We start from the raw sequence: 23,548 nt of genomic DNA on the forward strand, positions 1-23,548 counted from the left end.
AAAAAAGCATAACAAGTTATTTTTTCTTAAAGGAGTTTACATGGCAGTTGGGTAGATAGGTACATAAACACAAAAAGCCACTAGTGTGGAGCAGAGGAACAGTGCAAATGGTGTTCTCGGGGAGGAGATTAGAGCCTTAGAGGGACCATGTCAGACCCACCCAGACATGTAGCAAGGAGGATCCTTGAAGACAAGGACAGAGTTAGTCGCTTCCTGGGCCATATTACTTGAGTGTGGGTTCTAGCGGGTTGTTAATGATGAGGCTGGGCTATTGTCTGGTCTCTGTAAGGTGCTCAGCTTGTATGTGCATAGTTCTTGTTGCTCTTTGCTCTTTGCACTTCCTCATTGTCCTCTGCTTTTCCTTCCCTGCCTTCCTAGCGGGTGTTCCCCTACATCTCAGCCATGGTGAACAATGGCTCCCTCAGCTATGATCATGAGCGGGACGGGCGGCCAACAGAGCTGGGGGGCTGTACGGCCATTGTCCGCAATCTCCATTATGACACCTTCCTTGTGATTCGCTATGTCAAGAGGCATTTGACGGTGAGTCCCTGTTCTGGACCAGTTGGCAGTATGGGCTGTCTGGCTCCTGCTCCTGGGGCCTGGCCCTGATTTCTCTCTTCTTTTTATTCTAGGTAATGATGGACATCGACGGCAAGCATGAGTGGAGGGACTGCATTGAGGTGCCCGGGGTCCGCCTGCCCCGGGGCTACTACTTTGGCACCTCCTCCATCACCGGGGATCTCTCAGGTACTACCACTGCACTTCTCATTTGCCCTGACTGAGGCCGTGTCTCAGTGGCCAGGCCTTGGTGAAGCTTCTCAGAGGGGAGAGCCAGACAAGCAGGACTTTGGGAAGCAGGTGCCCTGGGAGTGCTTATCTTCCTGCATTCTCATACCCAGATTCCTTAAGACCCCAGGCTTAGGCTGGCCTCAGACAGCGGTCCTGGGAGATAGTTGGAGCTACGGGAAAGTAGTGTTTGCGTCTTCAAGGAGCCAGCTCTCCAGCCTGTGTTTTGAGCTCTGCACTTTTCTGACTCTGCTGCCACCTTTCTAGTCTGCTTCCTCCCTCCCACTCCTAACGTGTTTAGTTCTCCTTCTCTGAACAAGGCTTCTTCGTGACTCTGCTGTCCCCCTTGACTGGCTCCCAGGCCCTGCTTTATGCTCAGACTTCTGGGTTTCATGTGTAGAGATGCTCCCGTTTCCAGCCATTCCATTCTGAACACACTGCCCTGGACCCATGTCTCAACTGTGCATTAGCACTCTCTCTGCCTGCGTGACACTCTATTCTCAGTCCTCGCTCTTTGTCCTCTCGTCAGCTCTTTTGACCATGTGCCCTGAAGGTCTGTGCTGCTGACAGTACCTGCTGCTTTTCTTTCCTGTCCCCTCGACTTTCTTTCTCCTTGTCCCCATTTGTTCTCCCCTTGGCTCCAGTCCCAATCATAACGTCATTTGAGAAGAGGTAAAGAACCAAACTTTTGGAATTTTTGGACATAATTTATTATGAATAAAGCCAATAGGAATAGAATTTTCTTCTGGCAAAAGGGAAAGGCAAACACCCATCTGAAATGAGCAACAGCTGCTTGGTTCCAGCGTTGTGGCCAAGAGCAAATGCGGGCTCGGTAAGGCCATGCTGTCAGTTTTTCAAGAGAAGCTGGGAATCTGGATTTTTAAAATGAAATCTGATTTTTAAAATCATGGCTTAAAAAAAAAAAATCAACTTTATTGAGATGTGCTTTCCATACAACAGAAGTACATAGTTGGAAGAGTTTTGACAAATATTTACACCTGTGTTATGACCTCCATCGTCAAGACACAGAGCGTTTCCATCACTTCGAGAAGTCCCAGTGCCCCTTTTCAGCTCCGCCCTCACCTGCTCTGCCCTGGCAACCAGGGGCTGAGTACTGTGCAGAAGGCTGAGGCGTGGGCAGAGCTCCCCTGGGCCCAGGCACAGGAGGCACAAGCTTTAGATCTTTGCTAGGTAATCTTATTATGTGTTTCAAGTTGAAATGTCCTCTTTGCATTTTCCTTTAAGCTTACATGTTTCTAGGACCTGTCAGTTAACTTCCTGGTGCACTTTTCAATGGGAAATTGTTCCCAACTGTTAGAAATGACCAAAGAGAATACAGTCATTTTTTGTTTGTCCTAAGGAGTCCTTTGCTCTAGGTTTTTGGTGGTAATGCCTAGGTTAGTGAGTCTGTGTTCTCTACCCATAGAATGTCCCTAAATAGAAATTGTCTTTCTCTTTTTTTTTTAAGTAAAACTTTATTAAATACCCAATTTTGGCATTATTTCCTTAAATATCTTTACCTTTGAATAGAATAAATGATGGGCATCAAGATCGATGCAAGCTAATCTTTTTTTTTCTTTTTGTGTGCAGGCTAATCTTAAATAAAAGCACTCTTGATCTGGTTTATATTTAGAGAATTGGTAATGTTTTATCTTGTTGGTCTTGTTCAAGAATCTTGAAATCCTCCAAAGGAAGACTGCTTAAGGCAGTTGGTAAAATGTGTTCAGATGTGCCTTTAGGTAATATGTTATTTGCTTCTAGATTCTTCACCAAGCAAGTGGCTTTGATCCATCTTCGAGTTGCTCTGCGTTCTTTTTGTAGGCAAGTTTTCATTTTCCTTCTTAAACTTGCTATTTCTTTTTTCAGTTTAATTATCCTCTTTTTTGCCTCCATAGGATTCCTAAAGGCATAACTGTGTTCAAGTAGCACTTGTTGACTATTAATGTTTGATTTTAAATTAGAAGGTCCGGTTGGAGTACAACTGTTACTTTTCTTCAGAAGATTCCGTGACTTGAGTTTCATAGACTTTATATGGGTACAGAAATCAAAAATGGTTGGAACAGCATCCATTTTAAGTCGTCGAGTTTGTCCTGTTAGGTCAAAACAGGAGGCTTCAAAGTGCTTTGAACAAAGAAAAGTGTGTTTTCCTGGCACAAAATTTTTGCGCCTAACCAGGCGAACCCATTCTTTTCTTCTTTTAGGATCCAAAGGAAACCTGTGGAAGCTGATGTTAATGTACTTGTTGTAGGTAGTGGCACAGCCCGCCGCGGCGCAATTGGTCGGCATGTCCCTTCCCCCCTCATTTGGCGCCCTCGGTCCTGAGGCGCCGACGGCCACACGGGGCCAGCGATGCAATTGGTCGGCATGTCCCTTCCCCCCTCATTTGGCGCCCTCGTGAGCCCGTCCTGAGGCGCTGACAGCCACACGGGGCCAGCCGAGCAGAGTCGTGGGGTGGGTTGGGCAGCAGGGGTGCGGATGTGTGTGTGTCGGGGGTAGGGATCCACCTTCCCTCTTTATGAATATGGCCGACTTGAGCCCGCAGAGCCGTCAGTCCCGCAGTGCCAGTCGCCTTCCTTTGCCTTCACCAACATGGCGGACACAACCCGGTCCCCTCCCTGGCCCCCAAAGGGGAGAGGGACTACTGCCGAAATTGTCTTTCTCTTAAGGTCTTTCTTGTTGATACCTTCTTACTGTTAGGCAGTGGGTATTTAAATGGCTCAGAAAGTGGGGTACACTCCAGCCGTTTCAGTCATTGGTGCCCCACATTATGAGGAGCAGTGCCCTCCTTTTTATTCTGTCCATGGCTCCCACTCAGTCCTGACAGCAAAAACACCTCATTGAAGGCAAATCCAGTTTTTCAGGGTTTGCTAAGAGTCTGCTAACATTCTAAGTCTAAGCAGGTATAGATGCCATCCTAGTAATAGAAATGGCAAAAAATCCAACCAAGTAGCCATAACCTCCCTGGCATTCAGATTTGTGGTCTCTCAATACCAGTCTCCACTGAGAGGAACAGGAGCTTCTTGGAGAAATGGCAGATCTATGGCAAGAAGTGTATAAGTGGGAACTTTCCAGAAAAGCAAGGAAGATACCAAGAATTACTGGGCCCTGGCCAGTGTGGCTCAATTGGTTGAATGTCATCCTGTACACTATAAGGTTGCTGGTTTGATTCCCAGTGAAGGCACATGCCTGGGTTGTAGGCTCGATCCTCCGTAGGGGGTATGCTTTCACATCCTTTTCTCTCCCTGCCTCTCCTTTCCTCTCTCTCTAAAAGAAAAAAAAGTTAATAAAATAAAAAAAAATCTTAAAAAACTACTGGGTTCATGAAAAAAGACTCAGAAACCAACTTGCATAGGCTCCCACTGGAACAAAATGGGTGGAGTTGAGCATCAGTAAGATGTACATCCTCAGTGTATTGAAACACGTCAAATGTGTTTGAATTGATGAGTTTATAATGATGCTTTAAAAAGAGAGAGCTTGCCCAGCATGGCTCAATGGTTGAGCATTGACCTATGAACCAGGAGGTCAGGGTTCAATTCCCGGTCAGGGCATATGTCTGGGTTGTGGGCTCGATCCCCAGTGTGGGGTGTACAGGAGGAGCTAATCAATGATTCTCATCATTGATGTTTATATCTTTCTCTGAAATCTATCTATCTATCTATAATATTGTAGAATGATGTAGAATATTCCTGTTTCTTATCCTTGTTTTTAGATGAGAAAACAGGTTGCAATTATTTTTTTAAGGTCACTGCTAGTTAGCTGTGGAATCGAAAGCTTGAGCCAAGATACTCCAAGATACCTCTTTTTGAGGGGGCTTGAGCAGTACTTTTTCCTTTAGACAACCATGACATCATTTCCCTGAAGTTATTTGAGCTGACGGTGGAGAGAACCCCAGAAGAGGAGAAGCTGCATCGAGACGTGTTCTTGCCCTCGGTGGACAACATGAAGCTGCCTGAGCGTGAGCATGGGGACCCTGGGAAACGGCCCACAGTGGGAGGTTGCAGTGCTGGGGCGGGCCAGGGGACCTCACCCACAGCTCGCAGGGCTGTCTCCTTTGTCCTTTCCCGGAGGGATATGGAGCACTGGCACCTCTTGTCACTTGTCTTCAGGTTACAGATGAGCAGGAGGCGGCGGCTTCGTTTTTGGATTAAAGCATCTGGAAAGGGAGAGTCTGAGTTCTGTCTCCCAGAATGGGCACTGGAACCTGGGGGCTTTAGCTTGTTGGTGGTCTTTCCTAATGGGTAGGCTCCCAGGGGCTGACTTGCTTCTCTCTTGCTTCCTCAGTGACAGCCCCGCTGCCGCCCCTAAGTGGCCTGGCTCTCTTCCTCATTGTCTTCTTCTCTCTGGTGTTTTCCGTGTTTGCCATTGTCATTGGGATCATACTGTACAACAAGTGGCAGGAACAGAGCCGGAAGCGTTTCTACTGAGCCCTCCTGCCGCCACCTCCGCTGTGGCTGTCCCCATGAGGTGTGGGAGGGACAGGCGCTGGCCTGACCACACAGCCCAGTGGTCTTCTCCATTCTTCAGCAGCCGGTCAGGGACTGTGTTCTGTCACTGGAGCTTTGAGTTCAGGGACACTGTATTCCCATGGTCATCTGTGAGGACCTCTGACTCTGGTTCAGGAAGCCCACCCACCCCAGGGCAATGCTGCTGTGAAGTGCCTTTCCCTGCAGTCCGTCCACTGGGAGCTCAGAGGGTGGAGATAGGATCTCCTGGTATGATGCCAAGATCACAGAAAAGAACTTCATAACCCAGGATGCCTTGGTGTTGGACTCAGGACCCCCGTGCTTCTCACTTAAATCTGCAAAGAATGGAAAACTCCTCATACCTTCCCTCCATCCATTCATTGGTTTTTACTTTTGTCTAAGCCTCTGTCCACCTGAGCAGCTCTCCTTGGAAATCTGGGTGGAAACTTCTCCCTCCTTTTACTGTCCTCTTCACATGCAGCCTGAGATCGAGAAGACCTTCCATGCCTGTCTGTCGGAGCCAGGGCTGCAGAACAAACATGTTGCACTGACCCTCATTAGGTGTCCACAGGGAAGGCTTTCTGCTTTGGCCCGCTGCTCTAGCCTTTGCTTGTCTGTGTGGATCCTGGATCTGTTGGCGTGTTTGTGATCTTCCCAATGAGGCCCTTCCATTCAGCCCTCAGTCTTGTTTGGCTGGAAGTTGGTGTGCAAGTCAAGAGAAGCTTGGAAGATCCCGTGGATGAGTGGGCTGAACTGTGACACTGACCTGCTCCAGGTTTTGACACCAGAAGCAACATTTGCTGAGTGACCCGACCACATGAAGATGTTTCTGGACCAACTGGAGCCTGCTTAGCTGCATGTTTTGTGTCTGTCATGGTCTTTGGAATCCTACTTTGAGTGTTCAAAATGTAAGAAAACTTTTTTCTTATAGTCTCGGCCTGGATACTCCCCAGGAGGAAATCGGGCTTCTTTTTCTTAATGGATAAGTAAGTTGCTGTTCTCGTGTTGCAAATCTGGGTCAATAGGCCCTTGTCATCTGTGCCTGGAAGAGTTCATTGTCATTGAGCAATAGAGCCTGAGTGTCATCCTCCAGGGATTAGCCCTTATTCACTGCCTATTGGACAAGGGGTCACACACCGCGATACTCACCCATCTGCCTGTGATGAGATTGGTTGATAGAGGGCCCAGAGCTGAGCTCTCCTAGCCTGTACTTCTGTAGCCTAAGGGAGATTCGTAAAATGGCTGATGGAAACCCAACCCGAGCTTCTGACTCGTGTTCTTCCTTCTGGGCGTGGGTTTAGGAAGGCTCCAGGCCTTTTTGCTGAGCCCGTCAGTCCTTGCTCTGCCTTCCCTCCATTGTGAAATCCTCAGCTCAACCCAGAAGGAAAGGAGGGTCTCCTTGGCTGGGTACGGTCTCTGTCCTCTCGGGCTGGCTTATAGCCTTCCAGGTGCTTAATTAGGCATCACAGGCAGTAACACTCCCCTGCAGGTGGGATTAAGGTGGGATCTGCCTAACACCTTCCCCACCACAGTAGAGCAGCTCCAAATTGCCAGGGGACCAACTGATCGAGAGCTTGGCCTTAGGACCAGGTAGAACTGAAAAAGTAAATGGTTCTTTTGTCTTCTTTGAGGTCAAGGGGAGATTGGATAGGCCCCTGTGGTGGAGGACCTAGGTGGGCTCCTGAGGGGAAGCACGTGAGTGTGAATGCAGATTTGTGGGTTTTGTGTGATTTCAGCTCAGGTGCAGGGCCACCTTCTGACTAGACATGGGGTGTTCTATCCTAGCTCTTGTATTTTGTCCTGGAAACAAATGTTTGCCCCCGTAAATGGGGCTGGATATTGTTCTGGCCACTGCATCGCAGGTGTGTCCTGGAGGAGGGTTCGTGGTGTGGCTCCAGTAGCTCACCCCACGGGGCCATTCTCTCCTCACTGCCACCCTTTCCCTCTGTTTCCCTCTGACTTCAGAGCCTCTTCATGTGGAAGAGACAGAAGATGGAGGTAGTGCCAAAGGCGACACTGCTTCCTGTCCCTGGGAGTCTTGTCCGAAAGGCTGGCCTTTCATATGGTCTTCAACACCCCCCCCCCTTGGCCCCCAAATTACAAAGTGGCTTTGTTACAAAGCTTGTTTATTTCAGTGGAAAATTACAGCTTTGCCTTTCTTGATGGAAGTGGTTTCTCAGCAGAATGGCCAGAATATCCCTAGCCCCTTGCTGTCCTAGAAGATAGAAATAAGAAATTAGCAAGAAGCTCTAGGTTAGGGCTGACAGTGGGCAAAGAAAAGCCAGGCAAACCTGGCCAAATTAGCCTTGTGGGGCTGGGAGTTCTGGAAAAATATGTCGCAGGTGATTCATGTGTTCCTGCAGGAGTTTCAGCTGATGGCCTGTTGTAGACTCTAGGGTAGGACGTGGGGTAGTGAGGTTGGAAGAGCTGGCCTTTTTGGTGTTCAGTGAATTGATGATATTGGTGAACATATTCTTAGGTGCAGTCAGCCGAAGCTCAGGTTTGACCCAGCTCATGGCCAAATAGCCCTAGAGGGAATAGGCAACAGTCAGCTGAAGGTAGCAACCAGAGGCTCTCTCCAGAGGCAGCCCAAGAGCAACCAGTGCTTCTGTCCCTGTCCCCAGGGGCATCACTCACCGGAGCTGAGTACATGAAGCTGAACAGCATAAGCCCGATAATCAATATGATTGACATGATTATGATTTTAAAGCGGTAGCGTTTCCAGAAAACATAGCAGAAGTTTCTAATAGGTGACTGAAACCATGAGAGCAAGGTGTTGGTGCGCCTGTCCATGAGCGTTGAGTCCGAGAATGGAGGACAAAGGGGACCTTCAGATCAAGTTTTCCAAAGCAAAGACCTTTCTTTTTTAAAAAGCAACTTCTGCCCCATCTCCCCCTCTCCCCTTGGCTGTTCTCTCCCGACTGTGACAGCATTGAGCTGAGGTGTGGGAAGTCACTACCCCTCCACTTGTGGCTACTGGCCACCACCCTGGGTATACGGCCAGGCTCAGCAGCTCGGCTTTCTGAATAAGGAGCCTTACGGGGGAGGGTGGAGTGTAGGGTATTGGTTGGGCTCTGACTGGCCACGTCCTGCTGCCCTGATTAAGGCTTCCTCCTCGGACAGAATCTCCAGTGTCATCTTCACTTTACCCTAGAAACACCGCAAGGGGTGGGAGGCTGAGTTATGGTCGCAGGAACCTCTTCCCAGGACCCACAAAGGGAGAGGGATTTAGGTACGGCCCCCAGGGATTTAGAGCCAGTGATGGGACACAGCAGTCCTGTGCAGTAGACACCTTCCCCAGTTCCTACCGACAAGCGCCACTTGCCGTCCTCGAGGACCTGGCAAGGCCACCAGCCGGTTGCAGTCCTCTTCTTAAAGAGGGAGAAGCGCTTGTGCTGGAGGAGGTGGGGCCACTTGGGGTCAGCATCCATCATCCTGATGGAGCACAGGCTTGGGTGCTGGGCCGGGAAGGGCATGTCAGACAGATCCAGCTCTAGGACCCCTGAGCCAAGAGAGATGCAGTCGGCACAAAGGAGCTCCCTGTCCTGAGGTAATAGGCCCTAGGCCAGTAGCTCACCTAGGAAGTCATCAGTGGTGAAGATGTCATTGTCCCAGATCTGGATGATGAGCCGGGCCGGAAACTTCATCACCATGGGGTCTAGGCTCCATATGTAGTTCTGAAGGATGGCAAAGGAGTGTGTCACCGCCACTCTCCTAGGAGAGTCCCCTTGGCCCTCAGAGGAGCCCACACCTAGCGTGATGGACTGTCCAGGAAGAGGGCTTCTGCCGAGGCCTCATTCCAAGTGTTCTGGTGCAACTGCAAGTCTCTGAAGGGAGGGGCAGGAAGAGAAGCCCACCTCCACGTTCATTACCTTCTCACTCAGGACGCACATTTGCTCAGCCACCAGGTAGTCCAAGGTGAAGATGAACCGCCAGTTGAAGATGCCCTCGCCAGTCAGGGATTGGTAGTGGATGTCTGTCTTCTGCATGTCCTTCTCTAGCCCGAATAGCCACCTGGGGTCAGAGTCCTCTCACCTGGGCTCATGTGCACTGTCCCCAGTCCTGAGCTGGAGCCTTTTGGGAAGGGCCGCCCAGTGGACGCCAGGTGCAGTGAAAGTGGGGAGATGTCACCCCAGGACGAGGAGGACCCACGGGAAAGCTAGAACAGGACTTGGGGAGCTGTGCTGGAGCCCTGCACCTCTGCCTCACCCTTTGACGTAGATGTCGCTCATCTTCTCGTTACTCAAATTGACACTCTTCAGGTCCACGTGAGCAGTTTTCCAGATAATGCAGCGCAGCTCATACCTGCGGCCATGGCACCCTGAGGCTTTGCCAAGGACTCACTGCCCAGCAGCAGCCTCGGTGAGGGGGACTGGCCTGGGTGGCCACCCTCCATGCCCACACTCATGCTGCACTGGCGGGAAGGGAGTCCCCAGGATTCCCAGCAGAGGGAAGATGCCAGCTGCTCAGTACTGGGAACCCTGGTGCCTGCCCCCAGGAAGTGCGGAGATAGGGAAGTGCGCCCACACTCACCTTGTAGGCTGCCTGGGCCTGATGTTGACTGGGGGGCCAGGAGGCCCCAGTTTCTTGGGGAAGATGTCCACCCACATTTGTATCTTTCCCTGGAGCAGAGATGGGTTAGCTGGCAGGGGTTCCTAGCCTGTCTTCTGTGCTGGTCTGGGGAGCCCTGTTCCAGGTTCTTAGGTCTGTGGAGGCCATGTTCCCAGCACTGAGAGGTGGGGTACAGTATCTGAGATGGAAAGACTTTAGACAGGAAGTCAGGCAACTGCCCACCAGCTTCCCCCTTTTCCTTTTTTTTTGGCCTGGAGAAGATGCAGTCAGGTTGGTAGGTATGATGACTTTAAGGCTGATGGTCATGGGGTTGGGACGTCTCTTGTAACGAGTCTGGAGGGTTAATGCCATTTAGCAGGTGATGCTAGAAGCTTCTAGAAAGCTCCAGAATGGTGTTCGGCTTTTATTTATTAGCCAGTTTAGTGGCCCTGAGTCAGAGTAATCTAGATTGCCAGGCCAGATTTCCAGATTGTTTTAGGATGTGCAACCACAGCCCGAGGGTATGAAGCTATCACAAAGCACAGAGGTCTAAGAGGGATGACACTGGTGGGGAAAAGGAAGAGGTGGAACTGCCAATACTGGAAGAAAGAGAAACATATTCTTTCAAACTGTCTGACCTCATTTTTATTTTTTTGAAGTTGACCTAATTTTTCTTTTGTTTTGAAAACAGGTTTAGTGAGAATGCTTTTTAAAAAATGCTAAGTAGAGAACTTTGTCTAGAATGTGGTATCAGCTTGAGAAATGTAGAGTGAAGGGAGCCATTCTGGTGGCTAGAGGGTGGATGGTAATAAGGCCCTTGAGATTTTTATTCCTTCTGCTCTGGGTTCCTGCAACTAGTAGCCAAACCAGATGTGTGATGTTTGCACATCAAACCTGGTACTGCTGCCCTGCCCTCCCTCAGGAGAGACTGAGGCAGGGTTGGCCTTGGCTGCCAGGGCGCCTCAGCACGTCCTACAGTGGACGCACAGCCTCAGTGTCCTGTACATGACTTTTCCAGCTCTAACCCTCTCCGTTCTAAGTGGCATCACTGGAACTTCTTGCTTACTAACATGCAGGCGTGCATGTCTTCTGCCCAAGCGCATCTTTGAAAGCCCAGTTCCTCCTTTCCCTCCTGGGCTGTGTCCTAGATGGGTGTGCCCCTGTCTCCCACTCCAGACCCTCCAGCCTCATACCTGGTCAATGCCTGGCTGGCTACTGCTGTACAGCATGCGGGTCTCTAGGTGCTCGGGTACCAGCCCCTGGGCGTGCAGGAGGTACAGTGCAAGGCGCTCCTTTTTGGGGCCCAAGTAACGAGCAGTAGGGGGCTGGGGCTCTAGATTGAAAGGGACAGGAGGGGATCCTGATGTCAGTAGTCTTCCCTTCTCCCAGGTAGGCCCCCACCTTCCTCATGCCCAGCCTGAATGGTAGCCATAGTTGCCCTCTGCAGGAGGAAGGAGAAAGATGTGCCCTCTGGCAGCTCTTCCATCCTGGAGCCTCCCTGGTTTCTGAGGCCTGGGCCTGTGCTTTCTGGCCACGTGCACTGCTCACCAAAGCGCTGCAGCTTGAATTTTTTCCCATTGTAAAAAACAGAGTCACCATCAGGGTTGAACAGAGGTGGAAGCAATCCTTTGCGCTTGGCGTGGTGTTCCAGGAGGAAGCTTGGGGGCACCTGATCCCGCCACCTAAAGGGTCCTGACCTGTGGGGATGTGTGGGAGGAAAAGGTGTGGGGCCTGGACAGCTTTCGGCTGCAGGATGACAGTAGTGGGGGCAGGGAGAGACAGGTTCAGGCCCTGGTTCCCAGCTATGGGCTCCCTCCTCCACCTTCTCTATGCTGGCCTTTGGTCAGGCCCGCTCTTACGGGCAGTATGATTGGGAGAGCCCACAGCGAGCTCCAAAGCCAGACAGGAGTCGGTTTTCGAGGTCGATGACTGTGGTGCCAATCTTATCATCAGGTGAAAACAGGTCAAAGTCATACAGCTCAATCTCTAGGTCCTTCTCCAGGGGGATGGTGCAGCTCAGTTCAAACATCCTGGTGGGATGGCGTTGGAGACCACAGAGACCGAGACCATGTTACCTACATGCTTCCCCTCTAGCATCTCTGCCCCTCGGGCCATGCTCCAGCCCCTGGTTTGGTCCTGTGACCGTGGAGAACAGAGCCCGGATGGCTGTTGTCTGCTAATAACCATCACCATGTATGGCAGGAAACAAGTGTTGATAGGCCTGTGGGTGGGACCTGGCTCCCGTCCCAAACGGCATGTGAGGATAGAACTGGGCCACCCACCCGTTCATCTCCCACCTGGTGAGCACCTTTAGTGTGTAAGGCTCCATGATAGGAATTGGGTGGCTAGAAGGGAATGCAAGTTCTTTACTTCTGGGCTGTCTCCTGGCGCTGCATGGGTGGGAGTGGAGGAGTGGGGTTGGGCAAGTTGGGGCAGCTCACGTGCCAAAGATGGGATTCAGGGTGTTAGGCTGGTACATGTCTCGGTTGCCAAGTTTTGTCTTTCCCAGTTTCAGGATCACATAAGGGTCACACTGGGGGTTAGGCACAAGTGAGGGAAGGACAGGAAATGGAGAGTCAGGCCAGGGAGGGCAGGAGCGGGGCAGAAATGAGCCCCTTGCACCAGACAGAGCTTGTGGGGAGGGGGCAATCTGGGTGGCAGCAGCCTGAGGGAGCTCTAGGACATGGGCTTTAGGCAGGTGTGGAAGGTGTCAGGGCTGGGTGGGGCCCTGGAAGATGGGCACTGCAGGTTTGGGCTGCTCATTACCAGGCCATTGTAGTCTTGGGGCTGCAGGTTGATTGCTCGTACCACGTACACCCGCACCAGGCATTGCTGAGGGAAGTCCTCTTTATGAGGCCAAACCAAGAACTGGCGGGGGGGCTGAGGGGCTCCTGGGTTCTCAGGAAAGGGGTAGACACGGAAAAGGCCCTGTGTGTGTTTTGGGGAGATTAATGTTGGCAGCCGGCTCTATAGAACCCTCTAAGAGGTGCCCTGGCTGAGCTTAGAAGTGTGAGCATGTAAGGGTAGTAGGGACAAAGGTCATGTGGTCAGGGAGAGGCAGGCACAGCAGAGATGCTGTACAGGGACCACTTGTGTTTAGGAGGCACTGGGCAAAGGAATTGTGCTCGCCAGTCTCTGCTGATGTGAACTCCCATCTCAGCCCCATCCCTTCAGGTCTGAACTTCTCTAAAGCTCCTGGGCCTTGGGAAAGTGCATAGGCCAGAGCTGGGATGAGACAGACCTTACCCTTCTGAACCCTGCATAGGTCAGTCTGCTTCCCCACTTCCGAAATGGTTTTTCAAGCCCTCCCTGCCCCATCCTACAAAGAGCATATAGAGCCAGGGCTTTTATTAGAGTCTTCTGTGGACAGATGGGCATGAGGAGAAGGGGCAGCTAAGCCGGGCTAGACACCCACCTTGAACTCTCCGACCACAGGGCTGTCTGACTTGGGCTGTTCCTGGTAGAGTTTGAAGGTCTGGCAGAAGTCCTGCAGGCCTTGGAAGGCTGGCACAGCCTCCAGCTCACAGTCATACACCTGCAGGAGGGTGCGTGGGACCCAGGCTGCTGGGGAGCAGGCCCGGGCTTGACCAGAGGGTTCCTGGGATCGGGGGTTGAGGGACCACCAGCTGCCAGGTCTTGTCCCCAAGTGTCTGCCCACTCAGCGGTCCCAGGGCAGCCTTGGTCCCTGAACGGGTGAGGCTGGTAGCGGTGTGGCCTGGAGTGGGGTGGCAATGAGGAAACCCCCCCACACCGTGGTTCCCAGAGGAATCAGGGCTAGGTCTGCTGGCTGCCCAGCAGGTTTTATTCCACCTCGGCAGTCTCCCTCCTGGGCTTCCAGACCTCCAGGGTGTGGTAGTCTTTGTCCTTGTACTTCAGGGACTTGCCGTCCCCTGTGGCCCAGAACAGCTTGCTCCACCAGTCCACCTCATACTCGTCTTCATCCTGAGGAAGAGGGGCAGCTGGCCTTCCTCTGCCCAGGCTCGCACTCCCCTGCCTCCCAAGCTACCTGGGATTGCTCCTGGTTCCCCTGGGCTGAGCCCACATCACCTCGGCTTTGCTGGACTTGAAGCAGAACTTTTCAACGAGGTCATCTAGGAGCTGGGAAAGGAGAGGGGGTGAGTCGGGCAGAGCCGGGCACCCCACAGCCCACCCACCACCTGCCTCCTGAGAGGAGTGGGTGGAGGTCAGGGCTGACCGCACACAGGTCTTTCATTCTGAGGTCGTCAGACGTGGGACTGGGGCAAGGAGGAGGGTGCGCCCAGTTCCTATTCTCATTGCCCACAGCTTCAGATTGAACCTGAAGGGCTCAGAACAGCAGGACCTCAAGGCCCACCCCAGATCTACTGCCTCAGAGTCTGCTTTTGCACCAGAGGTCCCAAGGATTCCTGTGTGTGCAGGTGACAAGCTCTGCTCTAGTGCAGTGGTTCTGAACCCCGAGAGCATTGTAATCACGGGGGTGGGAGTGGGGGTGGGAATCTTGACAAAAATGCTGACCCTGTGCCCTGCCCCCAGCAATTCTGATGGAGTTGGTCAGTGGCCTGGCTCAGAATTTTTTAAAACTCACAGGCAATTCAAATATGCAGTCCAGGTGAGACTCACTATTTTAGAATTGTCGTGTACTGTTAGCCTCCCCAGGGGCGCAGGTAGCAGAGCCCCTCAGGGACAAGGGCTGGGTCCTGGAAATGGTGTGGGAGAAGGTAGGGCCTCAAGCCCATCACTTACCTGGTGCTTGTTCACTGACAACTCTGTGGAGAAAGCAATCGTGCATCTCAGGAGGCGGGAGGTCCCTGTCCCTCCCTGTGCCTGCTTATTGGTGAGGCCTGGGAAGGGCTAGGAGTAAGGACGTACTTGGAAGCCGTGGGGGCATGTAGTCCGAGGCCCAGGGGTCACAGAAGTAGGGCTGCAGGGAGTCAATGTTGGCCTGACCCACCAGGGTCTGCTGGCCGAAGTCCTTATTGTCCACCACCTTCAATACGAGGGGCAGCGCGTAGGCCTCCTCCGTGGGCATGTACTGTAACCCAGAGAGAGGCCCCGTGAGACCTCGCTTGAGGAGTGGGCTGCCCAGCCCTTGCCCGGGGCCTTCTTACCAGTGTGAGGAAGAGGACCGACTGGGCAAAGTTGGGGTTGGTCTGGAAGTCCCTGATGGGCTCTGTCTGCCGGGCCTCTTCCCAGCACTCCACCAGCAGCTGGGGGGAACTCACCTGCTTCATGTTCCGGAGCCCCCAGACCAGGACCTGCCAGAGAGGGAGGGGCGACAGCACCTCTGGGGTGGGGTCTGTGCTGGCAGTGATGGTGCATCAGGGAGCACGCAGGGCCAGGGGGTCAGTGCTTGTCCTCAGCCTGGATACTCCTCCCTCCTGAGGGAGGGGCCCTCTGGCCACAGTGACTGTCCTTCACTGCCCTCCACTGCCCTTAGGCATTGTCCTTCCCTGTCTGGCCTCCCATCAGTTCTCTGAGGAGGAAGCTCCTGAGGCCCCCACAAGCAGGGGGTACCCAGATTTCTCAGGTTTCCTAATGTCAGCTACTCATTGCTGACTTGTCTTCCATAGAGCGCCGTGCCATTCAGTGGCCCACACCCTGTGATTGCCCTCAACTGGCAGACACTGAGCACCCAGGAGATGCCCATGTCCCTTCTGGTCAGGCCCTCCTCAGGACCAGCCTGGGCCTCACCTGGGGGGAGAATCCAGTGCCCGCGGGCCTGACCATCTTTTGCTCGTTGCCAGGTTTGTGGCGGTTGCATAGGTTCCCACGTGGGGATTTCCATGCTACTCTCAAAGAAAGGAGACTCGTCTGGCCTTGGAGTCAGGGCCTGGCCCAATTCTGGTCTCCACTGGGCCCATGTCACTGTCTCTCAAAGCCCCATTTCCTTCTCTGAGAGCAGCCCTGCCACGGGGCAGCACGCGGCTCAGATGCCACCACGGGTAGGAGTCCCCTGTCTACTCCCTGCAGCAAGTGTGCAATAAAATAATTAAACATGTCCTCTCAGAGCTGCTCTTCATTCTCTCATCTCCCTCCATCTCAGCTTTGGATCAGGGGGTCAGGACCACCCCAGGCGGGTCAGCAGAGCTCCACGTTCCCTGCCCACCCCCCAACCTCCTCACCCCAACCATCATCACCTCCACCGCCATTTTCCTTAGCGTGGGCTGCATGCTCTTGGGGAGTGTGAAGACCCCGTTCTTCCAGGGAACACTTAAGATTGGCAGCTTCCTTCTGAGATTCTGAAGGGATGAGGTGAGAGAGCAGGGAGCACGAGGCCCCACTGGGCTGTTCCTACTGTTCTCCATCCACAACTCAAGCAGGTCCCTGAGAGAGCTCAACTGAGGTGGCCCCCGAGCCCATGGGCAGATGGTGGCTGGAGAGCTAGGTTAGGGGGGCAGGCTGGCTGGGTTCCCCAGGCCCCGAGTTCTGGTTCCAGGCCCCAGGCCTTTCTGAGGGGGTTGGGCGGGGGGTAGGTGGAGTCAGGGACCACTGGCTGTGGGAACATGTCACAGGGGCATGAGGCAAGGTGGGGCACTGAGTACTACACCTCCCAGCAGGGCCCTCTCTCCCAGTACCTCAGTCTCAAGGATCAGCTCACAGGAAGCCAAGATCTCGCCCTCTTCCTCCCCCAACTCTTTTGCAAAGGGATGCCACCTCATGGGGGGCAAGACCCGATGTTGGACATCCAGCCAGACCACTGGGGGCCACATGCTCCGTCCCCGGAAGCTCTCCTTGCCCTAGAGGGAAAAAATTTGCAGAACAAGGTGCCAAGCTAGCGGATTCTGGCTCCTGGCTCCTCCCCTGGGATCCCCATGAGTCTAGGGAAAGGGCTAACAGGTATGTGTACACGATGCCCTGCGAGCCAGGCCCATTGGAGCACGTTCCCCTCTGCCTGGCCCAGTCCGCCGTACCCGCGAGTCCCGCTGCCACAGTTCCAGCACCACAAGTGGCGGGCTCTCCCTGGTGTCGTGAGGGCTCTCGTATAGGAGGAGGTGCTGGAAGATGAGCGTCTGGGCCCACGTGGGGGCTGCAGAGCTCCTCAGGGTTTGGGTGCACTGGCTATGGTTCAAGAAGACCAACCGGATGAAGGGCTCTGGAGGGTGGGGGAGAGGGGCGAGTCTCACTGTTGAGCTGAGTGAAGCTCTCCTCTACGGCCGCCACTGGACCACCTGTCAGGGCCCCACCTGTCAGCAGCCCCGCCACTGCCCGCTGTGCTGAAGCCACCTCAGTGTAAGCCACAGAGCAAAGGGACAGATAGGCAGAGGCCAAGGGTCACTGGTCCCACCCACATCTGTTTCACACTGCTATGTTTGAGGCTGGGTGGCACAGAGGAGGAGGGCCAGTGGCTCCTCCGGAGGAGCTCTGAGGACCAGGCTACACGTGGCTGCCTTTTCACAGCACTGGCGAGCGGCCTTGGCATCGGGGAGGATCAAATAGCCTCTCAACACAGGTGCCGGTGCCCAGTGGACACTGCCCGGCTCAGCCCTCCTCCAGCCTGGCTCCCTACACAGCCACCAGCAGGACAGGGCGGAGCACTGACCCACCTGGAACCTTCCAAAAATCACCACCCCTCCTCCCTACCCCTCATCTGTCCAGCTCCAGGGACACGTGAATTTTCCAAATGGTCACTTCTCTTTTGCTTTCATGAACTCCTCCCTGTTCAAGGCCAGCTAAGTGGTCCCCCGAGGTGATGCCTCCCCAACTCCCCTCTTAGTTCCACAGCACTGGGGACACACCTCAACAACAGCCTTGCCTTGTATTTCTTGTTTTTGTCTCTTTTCCCCAAACCAGGGCCATGAGCTGCTGGGAGTTGGGGGGTGGTCTGCATATTGGTCACCCTCTTCCTTTGCCATATTTTTTATCCTGGGCCCCTGGGGAGCTGGGGGAGAAGAGGTGCGGCCACCTACCCTGGAATGTCTGGATCTGGTTGCCCATCAGGTTCCGGGCCTGGTAGATGTAGCAGAAAAGCTGGTAGTAGTGGGGCTCTGGGTAAGAGAGGAGTGGACTCTGTCACCTGCCCCCGGGACTCCACCCCAGCCCTCCCCTCTCCCTGCCCTCAGATACGGGGCCTCAGAGACCACCCAGGCACGGCTCTCAGAGAAGTGCTCACTGTTGAAGATGCAGTAGATGAAAGGCAGGTGGGGCGGCGGCGGGGTGTCCTCCGGGGCAGGCTTCCAGGAGCCCCTGAGCGTTCTGCTGAGACCCCGTGACGGCGGCCTGTTCTCTTCCTGCCTTTTCAGATCCTTCCCCTGCCCACCACAGTCTCCCTGAGGCTCCTGGGTGCCCATGCCCAGGTCCCCCTTTTGCCCTTCTGGGCTCCACCCTCCAAAGCCTGACAATGTGGCTCCAGGACGCAGACTCCCCACCCTTGAGCTGTCAGTGCCCCAGCCTAGGGCATCTGCTGCTGCCACGCCTCCCTGGGCCCGGGCTCCAGGGGGTAGGGGCTGGGAGGAGGCGCCCGGCCCTCTGAGCTTTACCAAGGATCCCTCCAGGAGGAATATGGGTGCGATGCCCTTGTCCTTGTTGGGGGCCAGCCTGCGGTGCCAGCAGCGGCGGCGGAACCGGCTCTGGGGCTGAGGGTTCAGGTGGAACTTGGAGCCCATGGTGCCGTATTCCCAGCCCTCCTCCTCCTGGGTCGGGCCGGGGTGGTCCTGCAGGGAGGACAGCCGGGACAGCCTCCTGCATGGCCCGGGGTGGACCCTGCCAGCGGTCCTGCCATGTTCCTGCCCAGGTGGCCCCTCACCAGCTGCAGGAAGGACAGCGTCTCCTGCTCCAGGTTCAGCTTCCCATGGTTCCGGCAGCGCACACGTGCCCAGCGCCGCCGGCGGCAGGAGTAGTAGGTCTTTTCCACTGAGTTCCAGACCGGAGGTAGGCCGGAGGGCTGGATCCCCACGCCGTACTCCCAGCCTGCAGGAGCAGGGCCGTGGCATGGGTGCCCAGGTCCCACAGGCTGGGAGGCTGGGAGGAGCCTGAGAGATGGGCCCCAAGAAGGCAGGCTACAGGGGCAGCACTGCCCTGGTGTCCAGGTCTCCCTGGCCCTGGAAGGTGTGGTCACACTGTGTCACCTCGGTGGCCTGGGCCCAGCTGCCCATCTCACAGATGAGGAAGGTGAGGCTCAGATGTCATGTGACCCATACAAGGTCCCACCGCTCAAGAGTGGCAGGGTTTGGGTCTTGAGCCCAAGTCTTCAGACTTCCTGCTGAGGGCACCTCCCTGCAGCCCCCGGGGGGAACCCCGGCTCCAGAGCCAGATCCCTGCTCAGGCACTGAGAGGTGCGTCCCACCTGCCCTGTCTCAGAACTGGGCCCAGGTCTGTGGGGAGGGTCAAGCCCTGCTCTCCGGAGGCTGGGGGACCCCCAGGAATTCAGGCCCATCCCACCCGGGAGCTTGGCTGTTTTCAGGCTGTGGGCAGTGTCGGACCCTGGCAGCTCCAGGCCCTCCTGCCCGCGGCCTGTGAGCAGAGGACTGACCCTCGTTGTCCACCGCGTGGTTCAGCTCCACAGTCCAGTTCTTCTTCACGTGCCAGCCTTGGGGGCACTTCACATTCTCCCGCGCCTCCACAGGCTGTCCGTTCTGCGGGTGGAGGGGCGGCGGGCTGAGGGGTGTCTGAGCCAGGGGCCGCCTTCACTCACCTGCCCGCACATTTGCTCTACCGGGAGCAGACGGCACTTGCTATGTCTAATGCCACTCACAGTCACTGAATATGCCTTTACCGACTCGCCTTTTCAAACTATAAATAAACGTATTTTTAAAAGGAAACTTTACATGTCCACTCTCAGTGGAGAATCAGCATCACTCCCCATAAATAGGAAATAACCATGGAAATGACTGAAAGCAAACTTGAGCGTGGCTGCCACCTGGATGCTGCCGCCGGCCCCAGCCCAGCGGCCGCCTGCCCAGGGGAGCCCTGGGTGAGGGGTAGACCGCCCTGTCCTGTGCAGCAGTCGCCGGCCTCCCGGGGCCGCTTACATTGAAATCAATGAAGTGAAACAAAACTCAGTGCAGTTCGTCCCCCTCACAACGCCATGTTGCAAGTCCTCAATAGCCACACGTGGACAGCACAGATATAGACCGTTCCCATCGTCACAGCGGGTTCTGCTGGACAGCAAGTTCTGCTGAGACCAGCCCCAGCCCCCGCCTCTCCTCCCCCTGAGGAGGCCGTCTCATTGGAGCCATCATCAGTGCTGGCCCAGGGTCCACACAGAGGGGGACGGGCTCAGATAGCCACCCCTGGTCTAGCGCTCTTCCCACTTGGACAACCCAGCTCCCAAGGTGGCCATCTGGTCGCGCTGCCCCCGCGCCCCGAGGTGGTTTCGCCCTGCTCACCACGTCGGTGTTGGGGGTGGCTGCCGGCACCCAGGCCCCCGCGAGGTCCCGCTGCTGGTTCTCGTACACCTCCTCCAGCACCTGGCTCTTGTTGATGTCTGTGTCCAGGAGGAGTCTGGGGGCAGCGACACCTCGAGTTCCCAACACATCTCCCCAAACTCCCAGACCCCTGGGGTCCTCCTCTGCTGGCCGAGTGCTCCCTCCTTGTGAACCCCACCTGCTTGGCAAGGCTGGGCAGTGGGCCGGCTTGCAGGGCAATGTGGTGGGCAGGGCTTCTGCCTGGGCACCCCAACCCTAGGGCCGGGCTCCAGTGGCTGTGTGCCTGCCTGTCTAGGCTGCTGCTGACCGGCCTCCCAGAAGAAAGAAGTGTTGGCTCCAGGCCCTGCACCCAAGACTTACCTCCTCTGAGGCTCCACCGTCCACTTCCCCTCCCAGTGCCATCCCGAGGGCTCCTTGAAGTCCTCCTTGGGGAGAGCCTTGTGCCCCAGGACGTCAGAGAAGTTGGGGCACTGGTACAGCCCCTGCTGCCCCCACTGGTCTTTGTACTTGGCCTGGTTCTCATACTGGGGATGGGAGTGGAGGGAAGGCTGTCAGTATCTGCTGCCTCCCCAGCACACAGTGGGACCGCAGAGACCCTGGAGGTGCCTGCAATGGGGCCTGTCTGCCCTGTCACTGCTGACCCCAGGGGCCCTCCTGCTCCACTATTTGCCTCCTCTTTGCAACCTCGGGGCCTTTCTTGCAGGTTCCCCTGCTGGGTGTGCGGGATCCCCATCTCAGCATCTCCAAGCCTACAAGGGAGCTGGTTACGCATATTATATGCCCACCTGCCACACACAACTTAGGGACCATGAAATGTGTTTAATTCAGTAAATTACAAAGCCTGAAACTCTAAACCCACCTCCCTTCTGCTTTCACAGCTTAGCCTAAGCCCTGCTCACCCACCCCCCGGGTTCATTGCCCTGTGGGAAGGCGCCCCGTTTCTTGTCCCTCTGACAGTGCCAGGCCTCCCTCTCCCTGGGACCACCAGCCTGGCCTGAAGGACCCAGCTGGGGGGTGCGGGGCCCCAGGCTGCCCGGCTGGTGATGGACAGGCCCCTGCAAGCCGGGGCCTCACTCACTCACATGCTCTGAACTAACAGGGAGAATCTCCCCATAAATCTCCACTAGGGAGAGAGTGACCGGCCCCAGGGGACCACTCAGTGACCACATGCCTGTGGCTTGTGAACCAGGGACCCCAAGTGGGCAGTGTCTGCGGTCGCTCTGCTGCCTTTCTCCATCAGACCCCCTTCAGAATCCGATTCTCTGGAAACGTTTTCTCAGTGCCGGGCCATTGCAGTTCCCCCGCTTCTGTCCCCCTCGCCCCCCACCCCGGCCGCTCACCGTCTCCGCGTACACGACCACCTGGCCCTCTCGGAGCAGCTGCAGGTCCCAGCTGTCTGTGACGTTGCCCAGCCACATGCAGACCCGGAGATGGGCAGGGAGCGAGTCCTTCCGCCCTTCGCCCTCTGGGTGCTGAGTCAGCGGCAGGTCAAGCCCACAGGGGTGTGGGCCCCCCGGGGGCAGGGGTGCAGGTGAGGGAGGGGCACACACCTGCTCCTTCACCCTGAGCCCCGGGAGCAGGGTCCCCACACTGAGCTGAGCTAGCCGATGGTTGTACATATGACCCCACGCTAGTTGGGGCTGAGGGGAGAGGGGTAGTGCTGCCAGGAAGAAGCAGGGATGCTGGTGACATTGACAGTGGTCCTAGCGATCCAGCGAGTGGTACAGCCAGGGATCAAGTGTCAGTGCTTCTTGCAGGATGAGAAGGACTCAGAGGGCACAAGAGGGGCCTCGAGATGGCAGGAGGGCAGAGGGCAGGCAGGTGTGGGGGAGCCCAGTGTGGCCTGACTGTTGAGAGGATGGGGCCTGAGAGGACGGAGGAGGAGGGGTGACTGGGGTCAGGCCAGGGAGGTTGGACCTTCTCTAGGACGCAGTGGGAAGCCAGTTACGTGTCCCCACCTGCCCCCGGGGCTGGGGGCGGGCTGGAAGCAGGGGCTGTGGTCAGAGTGGTGGTAGCCTTATTTATGGCTTATATCTGATACGATGGGCTGGTGCCCAAACCTTATAGTCATTGCATATTTTGGGCTGCGCCCAACTGTGGTCCAGGGGAGAGAGAACGAGGAGGAGCTAAGTGTGGTGTGAAGATGACGGAGGAGGCAATCAGGGGACATTGTTGGGTCATGGACTGGACATCGGCCTCATGCTGATGGGCTTTCCTTCCTCTGGAAACTTCCACCCCATTCACCTGATCAAGGGCCTGGGAGCAGGCAGGGGCAGGCCGGAGGGGAGGCTCATGGGACCCCCAGAGCTCAGGGAGTCTCCCTGGGGTGCTCCTGGCCTCCCCCCACCAGGACTGGAGCTGCCCAAGGACTCCCACTTGCGCACCTGCAGGAGCAGCGTCTGTGTCTTCCCACAGAACTTGCCGCAGTGCAGAGCCCCCGTCGGGGAGAACAGGACGCTGTGGGCGGGCACCTGTGCGTAGGCCACTCTCTGCTCCTTGGCCATCAGCCAGATCACCACGTCCGGGATGCTCACCTGGGGCTGCCGCGGCAGGAGAGTCAGGCCCGTGCACCGGCTCCGCGACCTGCTCCCGGCCAGGGGCCCAGCGCCCACCTCGGGGAGCACGGCGTTGAGGCGGTATAGCCAGCCCTCCACGGTGGCCACCATGTCCCTAGGCTGGACTTCCTTGGCCTTTTGGGCCAGTTCCTTGAGGAGGAGGTTACGGAGCTGCCACCTCTTCCCGTCCAGTTCCGTGGCTTTCGGCTGATGGGTCATGCAGGGCAGAGGGCGCCTGTGGCCAGGACCAGGAAGGAGAAGGCTGGGCCATGCGTGGCCTCTGGCCCTGTTTGAGGCCAACGTGCCCTTCCTGGACTCGAGATCCTGCCCAGCCCCAGCTGGCCTGACGCAGGGAGCGCTTCCCACCCCTCCTGAGAAGCCTGCTCAGTGCAGGCCCGGTCCCCAGTTTCTCACCCCCCACCCCCACCCGCCCTCCCAGTCCCTGCATGAGCCAGGCCTATGCTCACACCTCTTGGAGAGGGGTGTGAGGCAACCAAACCCTGAGGTGTAGCAGTGGGGATCCAAGTGGGGTGCGGGGCAGGCAGGGGCCTTACAAGGAATCTTCTGGGACAGTCAGAGCCCTGAAGAAGGCATGTGGAGAGGAGCAGCAGGGGGAGGGTGTGGGGCCGGGCCGGGCAGGGCTTGTCTGGAAACACTGAGAGGCTTGGTTTGGTGGGAGCACGAGGTGTGGAGTGGGGACAGCAGGGACAATGCTCAGGGCAGGGGCGGGGGAGGTGGGGAAGGTGAGGGCCATTTTCTGCAAGGCCTGATGGGAGAGGAGAAGCTGCTCTGTTGTTTGGGTCTCAAGCCAGGGAGAGATCTGCGGAGGTGGGGTCAGGGTGGGGAAGGG

At 55.8% G+C, this 23,548-nt stretch overlaps 2 protein-coding genes and 1 pseudogene across 5 annotated transcripts in view; 1 reads left to right on the top strand and 2 right to left on the bottom strand.

The window, feature by feature from the left end:
* The window catches only part of LMAN2L (lectin, mannose-binding 2-like), a 24,525-nt gene extending 18,346 nt beyond the window's left edge, over positions 1–6,179 (top strand). For 3 of the 4 annotated variants that reach the window (XM_005862226.2, XM_005862229.2, XM_014536426.1), the window contains 4 exons: positions 379–540; positions 633–747; positions 4,622–4,741; positions 5,068–6,179. In XM_005862226.2, the coding sequence (XP_005862288.2) occupies positions 379–540; positions 633–747; positions 4,622–4,741; positions 5,068–5,210 (540 nt within the window). In that variant the 3' untranslated portion in view covers positions 5,211–6,179. The remainder of the gene's footprint in view (positions 1–378; positions 541–632; positions 748–4,621; positions 4,742–5,067) is intronic. The other variant, XM_014536425.1, reaches the window with a different exon arrangement.
* Positions 755–4,294, bottom strand: LOC106725407 (annotated as a pseudogene).
* Positions 6,134–23,548, bottom strand: part of FER1L5 (fer-1-like family member 5) — a 62,738-nt gene continuing 45,323 nt past the window's right edge. Inside the window, exons 22-53 of the mRNA XM_014536424.1 lie at positions 22,756–22,933; positions 22,528–22,683; positions 21,484–21,615; positions 20,504–20,667; positions 20,105–20,219; positions 19,249–19,351; positions 18,523–18,686; positions 18,257–18,409; positions 17,890–18,028; positions 17,687–17,764; positions 16,691–16,872; positions 16,325–16,516; positions 15,917–16,003; positions 14,888–15,034; positions 14,649–14,811; positions 14,523–14,545; positions 13,848–13,898; positions 13,641–13,742; positions 13,216–13,335; positions 12,567–12,728; positions 12,242–12,333; positions 11,660–11,830; positions 11,349–11,497; positions 10,994–11,133; positions 9,783–9,871; positions 9,459–9,554; positions 9,122–9,263; positions 8,827–8,926; positions 8,558–8,751; positions 8,290–8,399; positions 7,887–8,034; positions 6,134–7,777 (exon numbers count right to left, since the gene is read on the bottom strand). Coding sequence (XP_014391910.1) covers positions 7,550–7,777; positions 7,887–8,034; positions 8,290–8,399; positions 8,558–8,751; positions 8,827–8,926; positions 9,122–9,263; positions 9,459–9,554; positions 9,783–9,871; positions 10,994–11,133; positions 11,349–11,497; positions 11,660–11,830; positions 12,242–12,333; positions 12,567–12,728; positions 13,216–13,335; positions 13,641–13,742; positions 13,848–13,898; positions 14,523–14,545; positions 14,649–14,811; positions 14,888–15,034; positions 15,917–16,003; positions 16,325–16,516; positions 16,691–16,872; positions 17,687–17,764; positions 17,890–18,028; positions 18,257–18,409; positions 18,523–18,686; positions 19,249–19,351; positions 20,105–20,219; positions 20,504–20,667; positions 21,484–21,615; positions 22,528–22,683; positions 22,756–22,933 — 4,270 coding nt within the window. The 3' untranslated portion in view covers positions 6,134–7,549. The remainder of the gene's footprint in view (positions 7,778–7,886; positions 8,035–8,289; positions 8,400–8,557; positions 8,752–8,826; positions 8,927–9,121; positions 9,264–9,458; positions 9,555–9,782; positions 9,872–10,993; positions 11,134–11,348; positions 11,498–11,659; positions 11,831–12,241; positions 12,334–12,566; positions 12,729–13,215; positions 13,336–13,640; positions 13,743–13,847; positions 13,899–14,522; positions 14,546–14,648; positions 14,812–14,887; positions 15,035–15,916; positions 16,004–16,324; positions 16,517–16,690; positions 16,873–17,686; positions 17,765–17,889; positions 18,029–18,256; positions 18,410–18,522; positions 18,687–19,248; positions 19,352–20,104; positions 20,220–20,503; positions 20,668–21,483; positions 21,616–22,527; positions 22,684–22,755; positions 22,934–23,548) is intronic.

The sequence above is a fragment of the Myotis brandtii genome, unplaced genomic scaffold (genome assembly GCF_000412655.1).
Source record: "Myotis brandtii unplaced genomic scaffold, ASM41265v1 scaffold1612, whole genome shotgun sequence".
Lineage (NCBI taxonomy): Eukaryota > Metazoa > Chordata > Mammalia > Chiroptera > Vespertilionidae > Myotis > Myotis brandtii.